This window comes from Pyrus communis, chromosome 10 (assembly GCF_041283825.1).
Source record: "Pyrus communis isolate YQ-2024b chromosome 10, ASM4128382v1, whole genome shotgun sequence".
NCBI classification, from domain to species: domain Eukaryota; kingdom Viridiplantae; phylum Streptophyta; class Magnoliopsida; order Rosales; family Rosaceae; genus Pyrus; species Pyrus communis.
Window position 1 is genome coordinate 31,131,557 of NC_142574.1, and position 22,168 is coordinate 31,153,724.

General features: G+C 36.1%; 3 protein-coding genes and 1 pseudogene across 4 annotated transcripts; 2 read left to right on the top strand and 2 right to left on the bottom strand.

The window, feature by feature from the left end:
• Positions 1 to 789: 789 nt before the first annotated feature.
• LOC137728853 (vesicle-associated protein 4-2) lies at positions 790 to 3,272 on the bottom strand. Its single transcript, XM_068467637.2, has 7 exons — positions 2,786 to 3,272; positions 2,328 to 2,398; positions 2,089 to 2,170; positions 1,742 to 1,860; positions 1,505 to 1,582; positions 1,261 to 1,380; positions 790 to 1,165 (listed from the first exon to the last, which is right to left on the bottom strand). The coding sequence occupies exons 1-7, from the start codon at positions 3,063 to 3,065 to the stop codon at positions 1,106 to 1,108; spliced, it is 810 nt and encodes a 269-aa protein (XP_068323738.2). The 5' UTR covers positions 3,066 to 3,272; the 3' UTR covers positions 790 to 1,105.
• A 2,229-nt stretch (positions 3,273 to 5,501) lies between these two features.
• Positions 5,502 to 6,560, bottom strand: LOC148693887 (uncharacterized; annotated as a pseudogene). Its single transcript, XR_015952050.1, has 2 exons — positions 6,118 to 6,560; positions 5,502 to 5,960 (listed from the first exon to the last, which is right to left on the bottom strand). The product of XR_015952050.1 is annotated as an uncharacterized LOC148693887 (transcript).
• A 1,496-nt stretch (positions 6,561 to 8,056) lies between these two features.
• On the top strand, positions 8,057 to 11,310 carry LOC137729641 (Inositol monophosphatase family protein). The gene is made up of 7 exons (XM_068468635.2): positions 8,057 to 8,413; positions 8,516 to 8,727; positions 9,059 to 9,118; positions 9,774 to 10,162; positions 10,430 to 10,508; positions 10,591 to 10,641; positions 10,946 to 11,310. Exons 1-7 carry the CDS (start codon positions 8,125 to 8,127, stop codon positions 11,099 to 11,101), a joined length of 1,236 nt encoding a protein of 411 aa, XP_068324736.2. The 5' UTR covers positions 8,057 to 8,124; the 3' UTR covers positions 11,102 to 11,310.
• Positions 11,311 to 20,192: 8,882 nt separating this feature from the next.
• LOC137730028 (transcription factor MYB102) lies at positions 20,193 to 21,925 on the top strand. Its single transcript, XM_068469097.2, has 3 exons — positions 20,193 to 20,548; positions 20,681 to 20,810; positions 20,948 to 21,925. The coding sequence occupies exons 1-3, from the start codon at positions 20,416 to 20,418 to the stop codon at positions 21,765 to 21,767; spliced, it is 1,083 nt and encodes a 360-aa protein (XP_068325198.2). The 5' UTR covers positions 20,193 to 20,415; the 3' UTR covers positions 21,768 to 21,925.
• The last annotated feature ends 243 nt before the right edge of the window (positions 21,926 to 22,168 follow it).

Sequence of the window (22,168 nt, forward strand, 5' to 3'; positions counted from 1 at the left end):
ATACTCGGATTCAGCAGTAGAGCGGGCAACTATCGGTTGCTTTTTGGAACACCAAGAGATAAGATTAGTGCCGAAATAGACTAAATAACTAGATGGTGAACGCCGGATGTCTGGACAACCTGCCGAAACAGCATCAGAATAAGCAGATAGTGAAGCAAATGACAACTGAGGAGTGAGAGTGATGCCAATTCCGTTGTTACTCCGAAGATTGAAACAGCTTCTGTATGTTGCTAAATTTTGTTCAAACGGTATAAAGTCTGTTGTTGCTCAGTTTGATACCATCGCACAAGTCACTGCACATCTTCAAACTTAAGCAGCGGCTGCGGCCACCCTATTTGAAGAGTGGCAGCACCAGCTGTAAACCGGCCTCAGGTGGAGGAAAGAAGTGCACAAGGCCGGCTTCCATGCCTATTTTGGTACTTGACCGGCACTTTTATACCTTTCCCTTGCATGTATTAACAGTGTCTAATTTTGACACACTAATTGCAGAAAAGGGAGGTGGCAGCATGTTGCCATTCCAACGGTAATGTTGACAGGAATGAGATCCACTCGGGATCACTCTGCGTTCAAAGCTCGCAAATTGATAGACGCTGACCATTTTTGAGAGAGAGATCCGAGTTGTCTGAGTTTTTTAGTTTTTGTGAATCAGTGAAATGAACTAGTAAGAACTGTAGAAATGAAATTATGTGGTCTAGATCTCTCGATTCTCATGCTCCGGACACATAGATCCATAGTAGATCTCAATCCATGTTGAGAAATGCTAAAATTTCATCTTCGGTAACTGCCACATCACACAACTAAGACGAGTTTTATTCTCGAAAGAGAAACAAAATCGCGTTATCTACATACATACCATTCATCATTGTGACTGACTTAGCCAAGTTCAGAGTACTCTCAAATTACAAGAGACTCTCCACTTCAAATTGTCTTCTTTTTTTTTTACATCAATGTATAAACGTTGGACCGTCCTCATCCTTTTTGTACCTTCTCAATACCACATCCTACACATTACCGAATGATACAAATAAACGATGGTTACAAATGATACACCGAAGTAGACTATCGCTTCTCACTCACATCAGAAAAAGCCACCCGAAACAAATGCTCATGGGGAGTCCACGCCTTCAACTTGCTGACGGGCGAGATATCTTTCCCTCCTCTCCTTCTAAACAAAACACAAAGGGCAAAAATGAATGAAGCACGTAAGAAGGTATTCATTGCACAAGCAATTTCTGTGTGACAACAGAACAATGTACTCACCCATTCATCTATGACAAGTCCTTCTCCAATAATCTTTGGACCAGTTTCTTCCGCAGGTTTCTTGCGTGCCTCCAGCGCAGCATCAGCATCAGCCAACTGGCGCTTCAGTTTTTCCATAGCCTTTGAACAAACAAAAAAGTATTAATCTCTTAACATAAATGCCAACAGAAAGCCATACAGGTCCGGGATATACATTTACAAACACAAATAGACATCAAGTTAATTTCATGTCAACCGCACTTACAGGAGTAGAACGCTCTGGATCTAGAAAGACAACCCGTAGTATCTGCTCTACGGCCACTTGGTCCTTTTGCTCATCAAACTGTTACCAAAAAATAATTTGAAAATGAATATTTCAGACGACATACAAATCAATTTTCATATTAAAATTTTTACCAATGAACATGTTTATAAGACCAGCTACTAAATTAGGATTTTATAACTCGAGATAACATTTAAAGGATGCACGCTATTTACGTACCAGCTCAGGTACATATTCCATTGGTCCCTTCACCTTCAAGCTCATGATTTTAAACTTAACTCTGCTCTTTTGATCCACTAGTTTTTCATTCTTCTCGGGGGCCTCAACAAACTTGAATACTACCATAACAAACCAAAATAACAAAAAAAATCTCGTTAAAAGGCCAAAACAAGTTAAAGCTTGAGAAGACAAAACTATCTGAATAAAAACGATGATACTTTTAATTTCATGAGACATAATTCCATTAAAGAAAAACACAAACCCGTATAAAAGGGCAATACCGTTTCCAACACTACATCATAAAGGGAAATGAATTGAATTGCACAAAGTTATACAGAAACCGTTACCAGTCGCTATAAGACTCTCGCCAGGACTAAGAATCGCTCCTGGAGGACGCATGAAACAACTTTTCGGTGCAGTTGTTTGGAACTAAAGCAAGTAAGCAAGAAAACTCGTTAGAAAAAATCAATCAGGATAAGAAACTCGAACAATATCAACCACAGTAGTCTTTCACCAAACATTCTCAAATTACAAAAATTCTGAGAAACTACAGAACAGAAGTAAAATCGTAAACACGTGACGGTACCTTGAATGCTACAAAGGACTTGCTGGTGTTTTTAATCCTAATGGCACTCCTAACCTGCTTTCCGGGTTCACCTTCAAGAAACAGAGTCCATACACATAAATAAGCAAATGAATCATCAGGCAACAAACCCAATACCGAAATAAATCGGAAAACTAATTTGATTTCCATATATAGCCACTAACTCATTCGAAAAAATCGTGACAGCAACACGAAAATCATCGGTTGCATCCATAAAACTCGGATTAATCACCGTATTATCGACATGATTAGCTTAATAACACGAATTGCAACTTGCAAATGCATTTTTACAGTTTCCTTGATCCTAAAACCAGCAATAAAATCTAAAATCCAGAAGCAAATTCACAACAATTATTCACAATCTACATATAACATACCAAAAATAGAAGAAATAAAAATAAATTAAATTAATTAACAGATAACTAAATAAGGAGACGTACAGGGAAAATAGAGTTTATTGTTGGGATCGAGCTTGAGTCTACGGCGAGTCGGAAGCAGCGACCTGGCGACGGACGACACCGAATTCGCAGCGTTTTGATTCGATCCGTCGCCCTGAGCGTTACTATGGTGGTGGGGAGCGTTGTGCCACGACGAGGACGACATCGTAACGGCGGCTTTCCCCGACGTCCGAAACGGTCGCTTGAAGAAGCCCCAGACTTTTCCGTCGGACGAAGACGAAGACGAAGACGACGACGACGACTTTTGGTCAGCGACGGCCATCTCTCAGAGCATTAGACAGAGTCGAAACGGCGTTGTTTGTCTCAAAGTCTCTGCGGAGTGCGGAGCAAATCGGAACCGACGGAGAGGATTCAATTGGATTTGACCGTATGAGTTCACGCCCGACCCTTTTGTGCTTCACCTTTGTGGCGTCCGTCTGTCCTCCTCCTTTCGTACTTTTCTACTTCGACGTGAGTAAAACGACGTCGTACAGCGGACACAGAATGCTTTTTAGCTTTTTAGCTTTTTGTGAAAGCAAATCAGTGGCTAAGTCTGGCTCGCGAAAGACAAACCGTTGACGTGAGGTTCTTGAGTTGACTTTGGGTTAACCACGGGAGATAAACTTACTTATTGCAATGTTTATGTGAATCACAATAGTGATTAGGAAATGTCGAAATACCTCTGTAAGCTTTTTATACATTTGAAGAAGTGGACTTACGATAAAACCACCCGTTGTTGTTTTTTTTTTTTTTTTTTTTTTTAAATATATCAAATGCTTTTAAGAGAGCTAGATCCACATGAAGTGTGTGATTCATATCTAAAAAAAATGAGATACGATTCAAGAGCAGCATCTATCAAGAAGATCAAATAACACGAGGTTGTATAAAAAATTATGTGCAAAATAATATGAAAATATCTTCGATGCATAAACTTATTCAAGAAATTTAAGAAAGCCTTTCCACAGGCTCCGTAAGTACCAACTATGCCCACCCCAGATAAAAAATCAAATGGGCATTGAAGATTGAAGGTAGGGACGAGAAATTTTTTATTGCAATCGGAACACAAATTGTACATTACGACTACGTGTTTTTTTATAAGTTATGAAAATTTTTATTTTTTAAGTTATTAAATTTTTAACACATTTATTTTACAATTTGTATAGTCACATATTGTGTACTAATCCGTGTTTTGATTATACTGAAAAATCTCTTCTTTAAATACAAGAAGCCGAGCAACCGGATTGGTTCGAACGAAGAGAAAGAAAAAAATAATTGTTACAAGGTGATGTCATTGTACTGATAACATTGTCGAGCAACCGCACTCATTAGGAGAGAGTCTCAAAGTGTTCTCCTTAACAGTGAGTTTTAGTGAATACTTTAATCACATTAATTTCTTATTTGTCTAACAAATCGTTGGATGTGTTTTTAACTAATTTAATCTTAGTGTGGAATGTGAACACGAGAAAAACTTTGTTGATGTCAGTGATCACCATCAAGTTATAGCAATTTTCGCTATTTTCCTGCAAGCTGACGCAACAACGATTTGAATTTTCCTTTTTCCCTTTAATTTAATTTAATTTAATATTTTTTGCTACTAAAAGATTGCAGTCAATCAATGCCTAATTGGAGGCGATCCTTGTTCAGGCAATGGTACCAAATAAATAATCATTGAATGGACAAACAGCAACATTCCACCTACTAAGCCCACAGCAAATTTAAAATCTATATGCTTTGCTCATTTTTAATTCTGATAGTACTCTTTGTGTTTATGGCGATTTATTGTAGATTTATGTGTAATTTCAATTCGGGTATTCGAACGACTACCTTTGTTAGTTTTTTGTTGGTCTTTTCTGGTGTTCGCCTTTGTGGTGATGTTGCTCGTGGGATTTTACTTCTTGCAAGCTTCCTTTGTTTCGTGGTGGCAGTCGGTGTGGTGGTCCTTGGAGGATAACGTAGCCTTTTTCTTCGCGAACCATTAATTTGTTTGGTCTGACATTAAATACCAATTTTATTCAACATTGAGATTATATTCAAGCAGCCACTTACGAATGACGTTAGCATAAATCTCGTTGTAACTGCATAAGTTAATCAGAAATATTGACCTCCATGATTAAGACTTAAAGAGAGATGACTAGGTCGTATATTCCATACCAAATACGCGTTGAGTCACCATGTCGATGAAACCAACCTCATCCATTATTCAAACCACAGAATGTTTTCGTTGACTAAACTAATCAAAGGTTAAGTATTAAAATTCACAAAAAATACTAAACCGTTTGCTTCTCAATCCCCAAAGCGTGATAAAAGCAAGATAGAAGATAGTCCAATTTAGTTTGGTTTTTATAAACATGTACTTGTCGATTTTCTTCCAAACTTGTAAGGAGTTGTCAATTTATCTCATGAACTGTTATTTTACGCAATTACCTCTTGAATTTTTATAATTGACTAATTTTCTTCTCAATTTTAATTTTAGCTGATTACCCATATGAACTTTTATAATTGTAAAAAGATAAAGCCTAAAGGTTATTTTATTCCCAATGTAGACAACATATTTTTTTTTTTACTTCTTCTTCTCTTCCGCTAGTTCACTTCGGGTACTTTTTGTTTGAATTTAAGGGATAAGAGATCAATCAGCTAACTATAAAAGTTCAGAGGGGTAAGCTAAAATTCATGGAGAAATTAGCCAATTATAAAAGTTTAGATAACAAATCGGCTAAAATTAAAATTATAGGGAGAAATTAACAGCTCCTTACAAATTTGGAGGTGGTGGAATTGGTCAATACTTCTTCTCTAAAAGGTATAACCAAACCAAGCCAAGCCAGCTTAATAGTTCGGTTCACTAGGTAAGAGACTGAATGTCATTTGGCCGGTTCAAAATATTCAGCCGGTTTTTGGTCCACCCCTAGTTCATCCGGATTAAAAATTACATGTGGTTTCACAAAATCTTTGGCTCATGATATTAAATATTGTAAATATACCATCTTACAAGTCGATCAACTAATTAAGTACTTAATTAGAAAAGCTCGGAATCATCCCATTGGAGGACAGCAGAGTCTAAGTTCTGCTCTCTTTTCAACTTATCCTTCACGAACCAGTCACATACCTTCCCAGCATTTAGCTCCTCAATTTGGCATCCTTCCTGCACTGACATCACTCTCAGCAAATTCAATGACGATATCTATGTTCACATATACACAAAGTCATCTACGAGATTCGAACCTCGACGTTTTTAAAAATATCAAACGTATTGTACAAAAGACTAAAAAAACGAAATGTGAAAATTGCTTTAGAACGTAAAGAAGTAAAGTTGAAAATGTAACAAATGAAAATAGTACCGCTAAACGACGTAGAAATCTTGCGTGAGTGCTGAGACCGAAGATTTCTACCGGACCGGCTTCTTCCAGGGTTAAGAAAGGTCGTCTTTCTTTCTTCTCTGCATCTCCTTTTCCACTACTTGCCCTCACGCCAAGTCTTCTTTCATGGGGGCCTAACATCTTGCATGGGGAAAATGGATACGTTGCGTTTTTGCTAGGTTTCGAAGACGGTGTGGGTTGGAGAGGAACGGTGAGTTACAACGGCTTTTAAAAGGCTTCAGTGAGAACATTTTTACGATGAAGAATTTTGGTCTGGTTTTGGATGTGGCAAAGGAGAGAGAAGAAGGAAAGGGTTATCGGTTTTGTTGTAGAGGTTGTGGTGTGGAGGCTGCAGATGGAGATTTTGGAATTTGGATTGGCAGGATAGATTGGGCTTAACTGGATTATTGGGTACAATAGGTCTATGGGTTTGGATTAGGCCGTAGTGAACATAAACGACATCCTTTTTTATATATAAATAAGCCCATTGTGTTTTTTCTTTTCATCCAAACTAATATAAAATGCGGGGATAAAGGAACAAAGTTAGGGGGAAATCAGTGTTTAAAAAATCTATTAAATTATAGATATTTTCGTTGAAATATCTAAAAAATTAATGGTGGATATGAAATGGGAGTAAAGCTTAAATTTTACTTTATATTTTAGAGATAGAAAAATCAATAAATATCGACGGTATTTATCGATTCATTATAGTAATTTTGTCGAGTTTCAAGTGCAGATTTTAAAATTTTTAATTTTTTTTTATTTCAACTAAAAATAATGAGCCTCACCCCCTTGTAAATTTCTACCATTTTCACCAAAGAGAATTAATCAATATACCTATTGATATTTTCATAAATACCAACTGGGCATACATGTTATGAAGTCATATGCATTTTCGACCCAAAAAAAAAAAAAAAAAAAATTGAAGTCAGATGCATTTGACAAGTAAAGAAAATATAAAATCAAGCTGTGGATCCAAAGATTTTATTTCATGTAATACATATAAATACACGTATATAAGCTATACAAATTTCCCATCGAAAAAGATTTACAAAAAGCTAAGACGGAAGCAGAGATCAGTCAACCGAGACCCCAACAGCTCAAGTACATGACAGTCCTGAGTGACTCCTCCGCCTCCTTAACCCTCTCACGACTCTTTCCACCCGCCTTCAAACCACCACCCGAATCCAGCGACACCGACAACCGCCACGCCTGCGTCGAACCCCTCACGGACTTAACGGTCGTATCGCCACACTTGGGACCCTGGTCTTTGACACTCATCGCGGCCTGGTACGCCACTCTGCTCACGTGCCTCAAGCTCGTAACCCAGATCACAAATCTTTCACAAGATCGGAAGGGTTGCAACTGCAAATCAAGTCAGCCGGGATCTTCACTATTTGCTTGTATTTATAGAGAGAAAGTATAAGATGAATCCGAGGTTTTGGAAACCTGAGGTTCGTTGACCCCTAAGAAGTGGGAAACCGACGGGTGCGATGGAAAACTGGGGGCCGCGGGGTCTGATACGTAGACACGTGTCTGTGGATCAGCTCCAGATGTTTGGAATTGGATCCTCTCCGAGACAATACCTCGGATCGTCCTGATCAGACAACACGGATCATTGAATTTTGACCCAACGATTACAAATAAAGACGTCTCACTAAATTTATAATAATTGTAACTGTTAGATCAAGATACAACGACCTGTGTTGTCCGGTCAGGAGGATCCCGAGGCATTGCCTCGGTGAGGATCCAATTCCCAGATGTTTTGGACAAGGACAAGAATATCCACGTAGGATTTTCGTAAGTTTGTCTAATAATTGGGTTGGACTGCATAACATCTAGATTTTGGGCCGTTTGACGCGGCCCAATGTTTTTAACTAAATCAAAACTTACAAGGCCCAATTTCAAGCACACTGTTGCACTACATTCTCCACCAATCACTTTTTAACAAGTGCTAAAGTCACATACGGCCGACCGTTAAAATTCGCCATGATTCTCGTCCACTCAGCCCGCCATTTTACGACTGCAAGATTCACTCAGCCAGATTCGGCCCTCCCGCGGCGGCGCTTCCGCGTGAGGTCGAGTTTGCCGTTCGGTACTGAAAAGGCCAACTACTATCGAGAGCTGGAAGCTGCCGTCGATGTCGTGGAGAGAGCTTGCGCGCTGTGCGTTGACATCCAGTCGTCGGTGCTATCAACTCAACGGCGGATCGTTGAAAAGAGCGACCAGACTCCGGTGACGGTGGCGGATTTTGGAGTCCAGGCCCTCGTCAGTTTGGGTAAAGTTGCTAATTAGTCCTTTTATTAGATTTTATGCAAGCAGGTCCTCTTATTCTTTGTGGTTTTTTTTAGTTCTGTAATTGGAGCTGGTATGGTTGCAGAGCTTGGGAAACGATTCCCTTTGATTCCATTGGTAGCGGAAGAAGACTCCGCGTTTGTACGGTCGAATAATCTGGTGGAGCCGGTGCTCAATGCGGTGCTTGACAAATCTAGTATTGGAGAGAACCCATGGACGGCTGATGAAGTATTGGAAGCCATTGACAGAGGGGGTCCAGAGGGTTTTGCTTTCGGAGCTCAGCCCGCCACTTATTGGGTTTGTTTTCGGATTGGGATTCGCATTTGCATTATATAGTAACGTTGCCAAGATTTCAGCTTTCTATGTAACCCTTTTGCTTTGCTGCACTGAATTAAACATTACAAAGATTTCAGCTTTCTATGTAACCCTTTTGCTTTGCTGCACTAACTTAAACATTACAAAGATTTCAGCTTTGTATGTAACCCTGTCGGAGCTCAGACTGCCACGTTTTGGGTTCGTTTGGTAATCATGTTTTAATTCATGGTGGTCGCAGTTTGTAATTAAGATGGATGGTTGGGTTGGATTTTTTACTTTATTGCATTGTACTGAATTGAGAAAGGTAATGCAGGTACTTGACCCCATTGATGGCACAAAAGGATTTGTGGAGGGAAATCCGGCGTTATATGTGGTATGTCTTACTAACTTAGAAATGTTGCATTGAGTTTCTTTCTTTCACTTTCCAGATATTGGTCATTACAGTGATTTCTGATTCCTGAATATGATGGCACCTGTAATTGACTTTGCTATGGAATACGACACAGATGTTTTCCTCTAAATTTGTTCATCGCTCATCATGTCTTACGTCATTGATGTTAAATGATGCCTATTTCCATTAACCCAAGTGGGAACTTCAGATATATTATACCCAGTTATATTATTAGAAATCTATGTAATTCTAGTTTTCTTATCGTAAAAGACTCAGAGATTGTTGAATATCTTAGGGGCCGGTTGATACCAGACAAGATTTTAGTTTTCAATTTTCAAAAAAGTGGAGTGAAAACCAAAAACTGAAAACTGAAAATGAAATGGTTATCAAACGGCTCCTTAGTTAGTGGTCAGATTGGAATCAATCTTCAAGGATATACCTTTCAAGTGACACTGGTTGTTATGCTGCTTTCTTATGTAAGAAAGTAAGGCCAATGGTTTTAAATGAGACATAGTAATAGCACTATTGTGTTGCAAAAAGATGTTATTCAAGCTATGTTCTTCGTAGATATTAGTTTTTGTTTAACTGCAATTCTTTCGACTGTAAGGGTTACCTATAAAACGGCTCAAGTTTTCAGGTTGGCTTGGCACTTGTTGTTGATGGAGAGGTTGTATTGGGTGTCATGGGCTGCCCGAACTGGAAGAATGATATATCGAACAAATCCGCCTCTGAAGTCCAGGAAGAAAAAAGCAGTCCACCTGGATCAGGGATTATTATGGTTGCACATACAGGCTGTGGCACGTGGACAAAACGTTTGTCATCTGTTGTAAATTCCACAGCCAAAATGCCTTATTCATGGACACGATGCTTTGTTGATGGGTCTTGTATCGTGGAAGAGGCACGATTTTCTATCACAGATAGTGATGTATGGGAGTCATTTCCGCTATCATCTTTATTCAGCTCCACAACTAATGCTGATTGCATTGATGAGTGCGAAATTCTTCTTGTAAAATCTTGTTGTGGAAGGTTTGTTGTTTCCTACTCGACTGCTTCTCCTGAAAACTAGAACTTTTCAGATATCTTGACATAGTTTTTACTCAATGTTAGAGTTTTTCCCCCTGTCTCAACTTAATCTCTAAATGCCACTGTTCCTAGAATAGTCTTGTGTTCCCAAGTTTGCAATAGCAAAAGTTTCATACGGGTTCCTATTTCGCTATACATCCATTACAAATCATGTTCATCATCTTTTTCAATGCTTACTGGGTGTATACCTTTCTTCTTTTCGGCCTGCAGTTTATCCAAGTATATAATGGTGGCTTCAGGTGTGGCATCTCTTCATATGCAGCGTGTGAAAGTTCATAAAATTATCAAGGTATTGCATTGCATTCCAGTCGTCAATGGATTATAGAAACTACATCAGTATATGACTAACTTCAACTCATGACGATGTATAGGCTTGGGATCACGCTGTTGGTGTTATATGTGTGCATGAAGCGGGGGGAAAGGTATATTATTCTTTGGCTCTTTCCGAAGTATGAATTTGTTGCAAAGCTCCACTGTTGGATTGATGCAAAAACGCAATTTTCGTTGAAAAATCCCAAAATTTAGAAACCGAAAACCATAATTTGAGCTGTTTGACTAATAAAACGCTTAATATTTCCCCATGAACATGAAATTCTATACAACTGGTATCTGTATATTCTTTGTCAAGTTAGTTATGATTGGAATAATGAACTTGTACAACTTTTTTTATTGACCCTCTAAAGACATGGAATAATGAACTTGGGAGTTTATCTGGTGTAAAATCAGGTGACTGACTGGAAGGGAGATGAACTTAATCTAGCAGCAGATGAAGTTGGACGGAGGAATATATACCCTTCCGGTGGAATCCTTGTGACTAATAGCACCTTGCATAACCGGCTTGTCGAGATGATATCTTCCAGTTCGTCCACTGTTTCGCGGTGATCATTATATCACGTCGGTACAATGATTTTTAAACTACTATATGATTGTAATATTTGTTAAAGAATTTGAAAGAAAATCATTCTTTCGGAATGCCGTATGATTTATTGATTCTTCTTCATTCACATTGTATGAGAAACCAGATTCTTAATAAGGCAATGTAATAACCAAACTTTGTATTAGAAGAAAATTTCAGTTCATGTTTTCACAAAGTAGGAAAATTTAGCTTTATACATGTGATTCAAAGATTTACAGATGCTCCGATTAGAAGAATCGAGCACAGTGATGTTCTAGAATTCATACAAGCGACTCCATTTACTCAGATAAGGCTGGGTTGTTATTGTTGGATGAATTTTCTGTTTTGCTAGTATCTTAACTGTTTTTTTGCTTTATACTAACTTTTAACTACGTTTTATTCTTGATTAGCACATGTTAGCGTCAATCATCCACGTAAATCTGAGGCTGATTTCACAGTAAATTCAACATCAATCAGCACTGTTCTGATTCATGGCTCTGGTTTGAGCAACTGAGATCACAAAACTCTTGAAAAATATTGTCATCCAGATGGACAAGTTATCCTTTTCGGATTTCTTCAACCAAGGTCATCGGATCAAGTGATCCAGACCTTTCAAATTTTATTCAAAGGCAAAAAATTATTACAGCTTTTAAGGAATCAAAACAGGTGGACCGTTGAATGAAATTTGAAAAGTCCGGATCACTTGATCCGGAGAGGATCTCTTCTCGATGAACTCGAAGCCCAACAAAAGTTACTGACGTGTCAAGAAACCATTGGTCCGAGACATAGAAAGTCAAACAAGTGAAGATCAATGCTCATACATGGGAGGAATTTTTTATTGTGACGGAAACACGAGTGGTATACCACGTGTTTTTACATAAGTGGTGGGAATATTTTTTTTTTTTTTTTAAGTTATTAACTTTTTAACACACATATCTTACTATTTGTATAATGACATGTGATATACCACCTCGTGTGCCTGTCACACTAAAAAAATATCTCTATACATGGGCATTTCAGCTTCAAAGTACCACTGCCTTTCTGCCACGTCCCTGATCTCGTGAATGGTGTTCATCCCATCGCCATTTTCCAGAGGCATCCATCACCCCATCAGCATGCCCTACGTGTCCCCAGAGACCGCTTACGTTGAACACAAGTCTAGCTCGGATTTAAGAAACCCTTTTCTACAGAAACTTCTTGAAATCTGATCGTTTTAGCTTTTGAATGCTCTCGATTGGGACTACGTACTATTAAAGAAACAAAATATATATGTAATACGAAGAAGGCAAGCTAAAAAATATTGGATATTGCCAACTGACCTTTCAGCCGTGTGGATAACAATGATAATATGTAATATTGAAATGAGTTGGATACCTAATTGTTTTTTTATTCCGTTGTTGTAACGTAGTATTATTTCAGATGTTGATGCGTGCGAAATCGCTATAATATACTACCCTTGTAAAAAGGGAAGAAAACATAATATTGTATTAATCCAGTCTTAAATGGAAGGTACGTCTCAAGTTTAACTTAGTTAAATAACGGTGATGATATATAATTATGATGACTTCGATCTCTAGTTGTGTATAACTCTATTGTAATAACGTAGTTTTGTTGTCAGATGGTTGATGTGTTGTAAATCCTTTCTAATTTAATATGCTACGCACTATATATTTGTAAAGAAGAAAAGAAAAAGGGAGAGATAACATTGTATACTAATTGTGCATATATTATATCTTGCTTATGAGTTGTAATAGTGACTGTGCAACGTTTCGGATCTCGTATCTAAGTATAATTTAATTTATATGAACTCTGTCAACGAAATTGCATGGCAGCAAATAATTAATTCTCAGTCGTTAATCATTATTCAACATTTGTTGTACAACATTTTTAGAAGAAAAAAAATCTACCAGATTTATGTATTTTGGCACGTATTCGCAACTGTTTTGGGTATATGTATGTACAAGACAAACACTACGATTGGACCACTAATTACCCAATTTAGTATTTAGTATTTTACGTGCTGATGGAGTAGTAATCCAACAATTAATCATAATAAACAAGCTTTTTTATTACTTAAATACTTGGTTTTGTCTCCGTGACACCAAACATGCATGGAGACATTAATTAGTCTTAAACTACGAGTCTACGAAATTGCGTATGTTAATCGCAAAACACCAAAGATATTCTCTTTTGGTGTAAATTTTTTCTTTTTCTTTTTGCTAGCTACAAGAATCAAACATTTGACCTAGTAAAATTCTAATTCATTTTTCACTCGTTGTGTTTTATCTTTGAAGGGGAGTTTTGTTACGCACCCCTTTGGGGTGAGGTATTTTTTACTAATCTAAGAATTTAGGGTGTGTGATTGTTTTGACTATAAAGTGAGGTTATAATTAATCTATAACCAACTACTCAACTAGACTTAGGCTCATTCGTAAGTTCTTTTAAAAAGATTAGAGCGTTTTTTGGTGAAAGTATATTAGGGTTCCAAAATACTTTAAATGTTTTTTCAGGATTTATTTGTATTTTTACTAAGAATAATTGGTTCCAAAAACACTCTCATTAAAAGCATTTCTAATCATTTTAAAAGTATTTCCAAACTAGCCATTGAAATCCATACTACCAATTACTTTATAATTCTTTACTTAATTACAAACTCATGCTACGAGGCTCAATTGATCATTTTCACGAGTTGTCACCACTTAGACAAGGCTTAATCCAACCATTCTTTATATCTACCCAACATATTGGTATCACCTCTTAGATAGGGTGGTGTTATTCACACACTTCTTTTTACCTTTCAGATACCCTTATTAAGTTTTGTCTATTGATCTTTTTCAATTTATTCAGTCTAACGGCTGATAAACTAAAACTAGTATATAAAAGATTAAAAAAAATGTATAAATAGCACCATCCTTAATTATGAAAGAGTTCTACCGCGGTTACCATGGACATCTATCTTGTCCTTTGGATGACTACTTTATGAAATCATTGTAAATCTAGCTTAAGCTTTTAGGGTATGATGACAACACACATGTACACTAAAAAAGTAAGGGGTAAGAGGGGCATGCAATCAAAGGTGCGGGATTGGCTTAGAGATTATAAGCTTTCCTTGAAAAGACTAAGGCGAAGATCATAGTAGATGATTAGAATAATATTTGACCCTACACCATTCATATGGTAAGATAAAAAGGTGAATAAGACATGGTTTTTTAACGTCATGAACAGCATTATTGTTTAATTTAAACAGTGGGGACCTATAAGAACTGACACTAAGCATCGGATGGACACCTATCAAATTCATGGTTAATTAGTTTAATAGTTTTTTTAAGTTGACTTAATGCAGTGATATTATTAGAAAGTGGTGGTTGGGTGACCGAAATGCTTCCAGATTAACAGATGGCCCATTAAGGAAGTTTAACAGAAGAAATCCTATATCATCGCGTAAACACATTCATGTGTTCCCCAATTAAGCTATTAATAATGTATTATCTCTATTAATTAATAAAATCTTATTTGTCAATTAAAAAACATTGAAAAAATAAATTAATCTTCTATTACACAAAAAAAATAATGGGCAATAATATAATTTTACAGGTCCAAATTTTACTGTTTTTTATTAAAACTTCACCTATATGTGATGTTAAAATACCTTTAATATTTATATATATAAATATAATAAAATAAAATAAAAAAACAAAAACAAAAACCTCTCACTCCCCCCACGTTCTCTCTCCATGCCTCTCTGATTCTCATTTTCTTAAAAAATGTGTTTATACACACAAAATATGTAAGTAAATGCTAGTATCTAATAAAGTACAGATTCAACTTTCGTGCGTCATGAAAGGAGGGACTTGTTTTTTTTTAAGGTGGATTGTCTGTCCTCTCATTTTCATACTTTCCTCCATGTCCTCCTATGATGTGTGGTCACGGTTAAGCCATGTCAACATTTATATTAATTTTTTATAAAAATAATAAAATATAAAATAATAAGAATATAAAATATTGATGTGATTTAATTGTGACTACACAAACAGAAGAACATCGAAAGAGTACGTAGACAATCCACCTCCATTTTGTTTTGTAGTTGGGAGAGAGTAAACAAAAGACGTCGGATTACCTTAAGTGGCAGGCTAATGATGGTCCGATATTAATTCATTTTAATTAGGGCTTGCTTTTCAATGGTCTAATCCCCTCTTTAGGAACCAACTTCCTGCGTTCAGACACGTAGCATGTAAAATGTTATTCCACGTAATCAATCAGATGACTAAATTACCCAGTCTCCAAGAATTTTGAGCAATTCGTACACCAGAGATCGTCATGCGTGCAATTTTATTTTATTCTTTATCGAAGTCTGTATATATTTTTTGTTAAAATATTAGACTAACATTATTTGGCAAGAAAACATAGCGATCATGCAAAGTGAGTTACGGGACATTTTTGTTTAAGCTGTTGGGGTCGGCTTTGAGCTAGCCGAACCATCTCATAGTCTGTAAAGCAAGCGAATTGTTAAAAAAATTCTCTCAAAGAAAAAAAAAATTTATAAATTTTCTGTCAACTTATATTTTTGACATTATATTTTATAAAGTAGCATATAAATTAACGTTAAACTTTGAAATAACAGAAAATTCATAATTCAGTTTAAGATGATCTTTTTCGCATTTCAATGGCATATATAGTCCATCTTATTAAGAAAAAAATTCGAAAATGTGTGTGATTTTCTATTCAATTTCATTCTTTTCATGTGAGACTTATGCTATAAATGGCTATGATTGGTCAACTTATGAAAGCTCTTTCTTGAAAGAATACAAATAATATTTTTCTTGCAATTGCTAGTGAGGGACGTGCCAACTGCCACCCATGATAGATAATCAGGCTAGACAAACAGTGTGGGTTCAGTGGCCAAGACATGTCAATTTATCATCACCTGCTTGGAGCAGCTTATAGAGTAATAGCTAAATTTATGAGTTTATAAAGTAATAGATGTATGAGAGCTTATATATTCCATCCATGATCGTTGGATCACTTTGCTTAAGCAGTTGATGAATATTCAAGCCTTTAGTAAAATTCTTATTTCGCACCATCCAGGAACTTTCATTATGTTAGTGTGATTCAGTTTGAACAACAAACGTAATACATCTTCGTAATAAAGATTGAGTAGAAACATCACATGATTACAAAAATGATACATATTTTTGATAAGTTTGATATATATCTAGTTGTGGCTATTCAATTTGAATAACGTAACTCTGTTGCTATAATGTTAATGAGGGGTTTGTCACAAAAATATCTTTGTGAAACATGTACAAATATGTTTTGGAATTGGTTTAAGGTAAGATCTAAGTTAAAATCTTCTGAATATAATATGTATATAGTCGTTTTCTCAACTTAATTAGCCTAATAATACTATTTTTGGTCTATTTATAAGGAAACAAGACACAATTATTGCTCAACCAGTTCCCTCAAGTCAATGAAGTTGAGTTCTTGACATTTTACTTGACATGATAGCCTAAATCCAATCGTTTGAGAATGAGAGTAGAACATGAGCATGATGAGCAATGATAAAGTCAAACTATTTTTATTAGACATGAAAAAAAACAAAAGCTCTCTAAACGATGTTATATAACAACTTGTTTGGAGTTGAATACACCTGGATTATAAAAGAAAATTTTGGTTACCCCATCACATTCAAAGTTTATTGTGATTACATTTCTGTACTTTAAAAGAACTAATGAATGACCCTAACATTATATGGTAAAAAGAAAAAGGCAGGGAAAATTAGAGCATGTTTGATACTCTATATGAATCCAATTTTCTAAACTCAAAAATAATTTTCAAGTTTTAGGCCTTAAAAACTTATTTGGTAAGACTATTTTAAAAAACTAAACTCAATACTAACTAAAAAATATAGTCTATTCTCTAAAAACATAAAAAGTAAGATTTTAAACTTAAATTCACTTCTTTCTTTTCTCTCCCTCCTCCCCTCTCACTCCAAATCTATCTCTCTTTTATTCTCTCTTTCACCCTTCTCTTTTTTTTTTTTTTTTTTTTTTACCTTTTTCGTCTCTCCTCTAATCCGCTCTCTTTATTCTCTCGGTTCTTTTTCTTGCTCCTCTTCCTCTCTATCTCCTCCAATCCTCTCACTTCTTAATCTTTCCTTCAATCATCCCTTACTTTCTTTCCCCCTCTTTTTGGATCTCTTTGTTAAGTTGTAAGATTTGGAATTTTTAAATCGCAAACCAAACAAGTTTTTGAGTCTTAAAGAAAATTGTTTTAAAAAAAATTCTTAAGAAATGTTTTAAGAAATTATAAAAAAAAAAAAATTTAATAGGATATTAAACAAGCCCTTACTTTTTTAAACATTGTGACATGTGATGATTGGATACCTTATTTATTGATTCAAATAAGGAATACAACCATTAACTACCACATAATGTTGTGTAAAGTATCATCCACGCGAAAGACTACGACAACTAAAATAGTGGTGGAAGGGATCATCCACGAGATCCGTATCCTAGCTTCCCAATTCGAGTTAGTTGTGTTTAAATTTTCCCCTCAATCTTGTAATAAGGCAGCAAATTTTGTGGCTGCCTGTGTTGTTAAGGAAAATGAAGTTTGTGTCGTGGGATTTGAAAAGGGGAGCTGATCAACGATCCGTTCAGGGATGTTGCAAGAGGAAGGCAGGAACAACGACCTGGGAAGGGGAGGGCAACATGGTTCCGATCGGGGTTTGGGAGAGGGAATGGAGGAGACTGAAAACGGGGCTGGGTTCTCTGGAATGAAAATCACACGACGGCACAGCTGCCATCGCATAACTGTGCGGTGGTTGCGATTTTTCTTTTCCTCTTATTATTTATTTATTTAAGTTTTTAATACATAATTACTTTATTTTAATCTACATGCACTACAAAATTGGAGATGTGAGATGTGTGCCACATCATCAAACTAACAGATTATTTTACGAAATATAACAACAAGTATCAATAGTGCACGTTTTGTCATTCAAAAACACAAATTAACGAAATTTTAGTTTAAGAGCAGAAACCCATCTAATAGTTCATAGACGAATCCTAAATTTTAGTCTTTTATTTTTTACAAATAATAAAATAATATACACTAAAAATAATAAATAACATACACTAATTTATCTATAATTCAGGAGAGAAAAATGATTAAATCTCGAACTATTGTAACCTAAAGATAAATATCCTACCGTTAAGACAATCCACTACTCGTAGACCTTCATGCCTTGTGTACTAGATGCAACATGTGACTACCTCTTTTTTTTTCATTAAAAAAAAAAAACACTCTCTCTTATTTCAATATATTTATTTTTACAAATTATATTGAAATTTGGATAACCTTTCTTATGTGTATAATAAATGCTCCTATATTTCGGCAAACAGCAAACTCGATTATTGCCGGCTTCACATAAATGCTTCTCCTCAATCTCACGTAATTTAAAAGATTCGCCTACAGATTGACTGCCTACTCGACGCCGTCCGTACAATCGAAATTTACAGGGAATACGCAAATTTCTCAAAAATGTTGAAATCTTCCATGCCTTTTACTAATTACTTGCACGAAATCACTACGATATCATTTTCTGCAATGGGCATCAATATATACCACAAATCTTTATAGCTGTTTAACTTACCTAGTACTAATCAATCTTAATTTTATTTAACTTCTTGGTAAACGTACAATATTGATTTTTTCACCTTCTCCAAAGTATGATAATTGGTTTTTTTTTTTTTTTTTCTTTCTTTCAATAACATAGAAGAAAAAAAAAGAGAAAAACAACATTAAGGAACAACTAATCTGGTTCTAACGAACTCAAAGTAGTCATTGAAAAGAGTTTGAACTAAACAAGGAGGAGACTCCGCAAACTCTTGAAAATTCATCTCGCAATTTAAACTCAACTTGACAAATCAGTTAGCTGCTAAATTACGCTCTTTATGAACAAAACACGTACAAAAAATATAGGGTGCATTGAAGGACCACGTTAAAATGTTATCGGAGCTTTTAAACTGGTCTAAGGATTCAAACCAAGTAACGGCTTGTTCACCATCTAAGCCATACAGTGCCAAAGTGATACCCCAATTTGCTTCTCTAATAATAAGTATAATCTTAATTTATAGAATTAAACACAAAAAATGAGTTGGCTAAAAATTTACTATGTCGATGACCATGGCTCGTGCGTGATTTATTGGCTCGAGCCATGGAGGAGGAAAGAAGAACGATGCCGTGAACGTGATGTTCCAGTAAGGACAATATATTGGTCAGCTCACAAGTCACAAGAGGAGGAGTACGTGGCACCAATACTTGCATTTGCATATCTTATTATGTTGATGACAGCTAAAAGCCCTTCCCTAATATGAATCGAGGAAGCCAGGACTGCCACAAACACGACACAATCCCGCTGGAAAACGACAACCCTAGAAGCAAAAACCAATAAATAAACAGAAAAATAATAATATTAGACCCAAGTGATATCACATGATTTCTGTATATAGAAATATAATTATTACTCATGAATTAAATAATTAATTAATTAAAAAAATTATCATGCATGCAATGCATGGCCGTGGATGGTGGGTAGGTAAAAATTATTTTACGTATATAAAATACAAGTATAAACTAAAATATTAGATTAATTTGGAGAGAAATAGAGAGGGATTGGAGTTGAAAACTTAGGAGAAGTGCTATCCACATATCACTTTTATCTTCTCCACACTTTTTGATTATTTTTGATTTTATTATCATCTTCAAATCATTTAACTCAAGAGTCGAAAATTGAGAATTGTATAAAATAAAAAGAAGTATGTAGATAGGTAGAATCAAACTTAATCTTGATGATGACAACATGTTGAGTTTCTCAAAGAAGGGACACGTACCCATGTTGATATACAGAGGACGGCACCGAATACTTTTGACTTCCTCCTTTTTTTGTTGTTCATTTCATTTCATTGCCTTCACTGGCTTTCCTATTTATACACCTACGTCTTTCATACGGACCCTAGAATTTAATCTGCATCAATCCATTCATCTCTCTCTCTCTCTCTCTCTCTCTCTGTCTCTCTCTCTCTCTCAATTTAATCTGCATCGATCCATTCATCTCTCACACACACGCGCACACACACACACACACAACCTTTCGACCCATATTTCTCAATTAATATACCTGAACAGTTGAGCACACGGTTCTTTTAAGCTAGTATATATTTAAGTTCGTGGGTGCTGGAGCATTAGTTTTATAAAAGCAAAGCGCTAGAGAACTATTTCAAACAAGAACTTGAACACCATGGGAAGAGCACCTTGTTGTGACAAAAATGGCCTCAAGAAAGGTCCGTGGACGCCGGAGGAGGATCAGAAGCTCATGGATTATATCCAGAAACATGGTTATGGCAACTGGAGAACCCTCCCAAAGAATGCAGGTGATTAATCTGCTACTGTATAGATGAGGCTTCGTGTTAATTTATTTATCTTATTAACTTGTTTTGTAAATATATGGTTCAAATAATTGGTAATGGTATTAATTAAATTTTGTTACTTTCTGTTTCGTGTAGGGCTACAAAGATGTGGGAAGAGCTGCCGTCTCCGGTGGACAAACTATCTCCGACCGGACATCAAACGAGGACGGTTTTCATTTGAAGAGGAGGAGACAATTGTTCAACTCCACATCATATTGGGCAACAAGTAAGCTAACTAGCCTCCTTTATTACTTCTCCATTCATGTAATATGTTGCAACCTTGAACTTAATTCAAGAGTAGCATAATACTCAAAATTTTATACTTCATAATCCAACAATTAATCGATTCATTTTCATGTATAGATGGTCTGCTATTGCTGCTCGTTTGCCTGGAAGAACCGACAACGAAATCAAGAACTACTGGAACACCCACATTAGGAAGAGACTTCTCCGAATGGGAATAGATCCTGTCACCCACAGTCCCCGTCTTGATCTTCTCGACTTCTCATCCATTCTCTTCAACTCATCTCATCACCACCACCAAATGAACAACTTTTCAAGGTTGCTTGGCCAACCAATTGGACTCAACCCAGAGCTACTAAGGCTAGCCACTTTAATCCAATCCCATAGAGAAAGCAACAGTAACCAAAATTTCGTTCTTCAAAATGCTCAAGAAAATGATTACCACCAAATTTGCAACCCCCAAATCCAAGTTTCAAGCCAAGTCCAATCTAACCAACTTCAACAACCAATTCAACACAATGTTCCGTACCCAAATGAAGCTGCACAAATCATGCAGCTGCAGCCCAATGTAGAGTACCCATCAAGCCTAAGTGATTTTAGGTCACAAATTTCTCAACTCAATGAGTGGCAAAGTAATGCGGGGACTTCAAATTTTACCGAAGAATATGTTGACTTACCAAGCTTTCCTTACTTTGGGTCTGAACAGAATCAAACTGTTTTGGATCTTTCGCCAGAGACTTCAAATATTCACTCCAACAACAGCAACCAGAACTTCAGTTTCACTTCGGTTTTCTCGACGCCTTCTTCAAGCCCGACGCCTATGAATTCGAATTCGACAACATATTTCAACAGCGGCACAGAGGACGAACGTGAAAGCTACTGTAGCAACATATTAAAGTTTGACATCCCAAGCATCTTGGATGTTAATGAATTCATGTGATATAATGTACTATTACTGTTGTTGTCAGTTCAAACTGATCATCCTATATAATTAGGATTAATTCCAATTTTCTGAGCATTGGGATATGATCAAGTTGTTGATACGTGTCGAATTTGCTAATAATTAATCAGTGCTTTAGTTTTGGTAGTCTTACTGTATCCGCAATCTCTCCAAGTTCTTCATCATGTCCCTTTTCTTCTTTAATTAATGATGGAAAATTTCCATAATTATTGATGTGTCATTGTAGTCTATAATTATCTCCTTAATTAGTAGTTTGTCTTATCAATATATAACAATATTATTATTTACTTTTGGTAAAACCCTTATCCTATTCTGAATTTACGTCAAATGCTTAATTAAACAACTTGATGCCTGTTTATCAACAAAGACAAAACCAAATA

Excerpts from the sequence above, each read along its gene's own strand:
- LOC137730028 (XM_068469097.2), top strand. The coding sequence starts at position 20,416 with ATGGGAAGAGCACCTTGTTGTGACAAAAATGGCCTCAAGAAAGGTCCG. Across the intron at positions 20,549-20,680 it reads AACCCTCCCAAAGAATGCAG|GGCTACAAAGATGTGGGAAG; the intron begins GTGATTAATCTG and ends TGTTTCGTGTAG. Across the intron at positions 20,811-20,947 it reads CACATCATATTGGGCAACAA|ATGGTCTGCTATTGCTGCTC; the intron begins GTAAGCTAACTA and ends TTTCATGTATAG.
- LOC137729641 (XM_068468635.2), top strand. The coding sequence starts at position 8,125 with ATGATTCTCGTCCACTCAGCCCGCCATTTTACGACTGCAAGATTCACT. Across the intron at positions 8,414-8,515 it reads CCAGGCCCTCGTCAGTTTGG|AGCTTGGGAAACGATTCCCT; the intron begins GTAAAGTTGCTA and ends GTATGGTTGCAG. Across the intron at positions 10,163-10,429 it reads GTAAAATCTTGTTGTGGAAG|TTTATCCAAGTATATAATGG; the intron begins GTTTGTTGTTTC and ends TTCGGCCTGCAG.
- LOC137728853 (XM_068467637.2), bottom strand. The coding sequence starts at position 3,065 with ATGGCCGTCGCTGACCAAAAGTCGTCGTCGTCGTCTTCGTCTTCGTCT. Across the intron at positions 1,861-2,088 it reads CGAGAGTCTTATAGCGACTG|TATTCAAGTTTGTTGAGGCC; the intron begins GTAACGGTTTCT and ends TTGTTATGGTAG. Across the intron at positions 1,381-1,504 it reads ATCCAGAGCGTTCTACTCCT|GCTATGGAAAAACTGAAGCG; the intron begins GTAAGTGCGGTT and ends GTTTGTTCAAAG.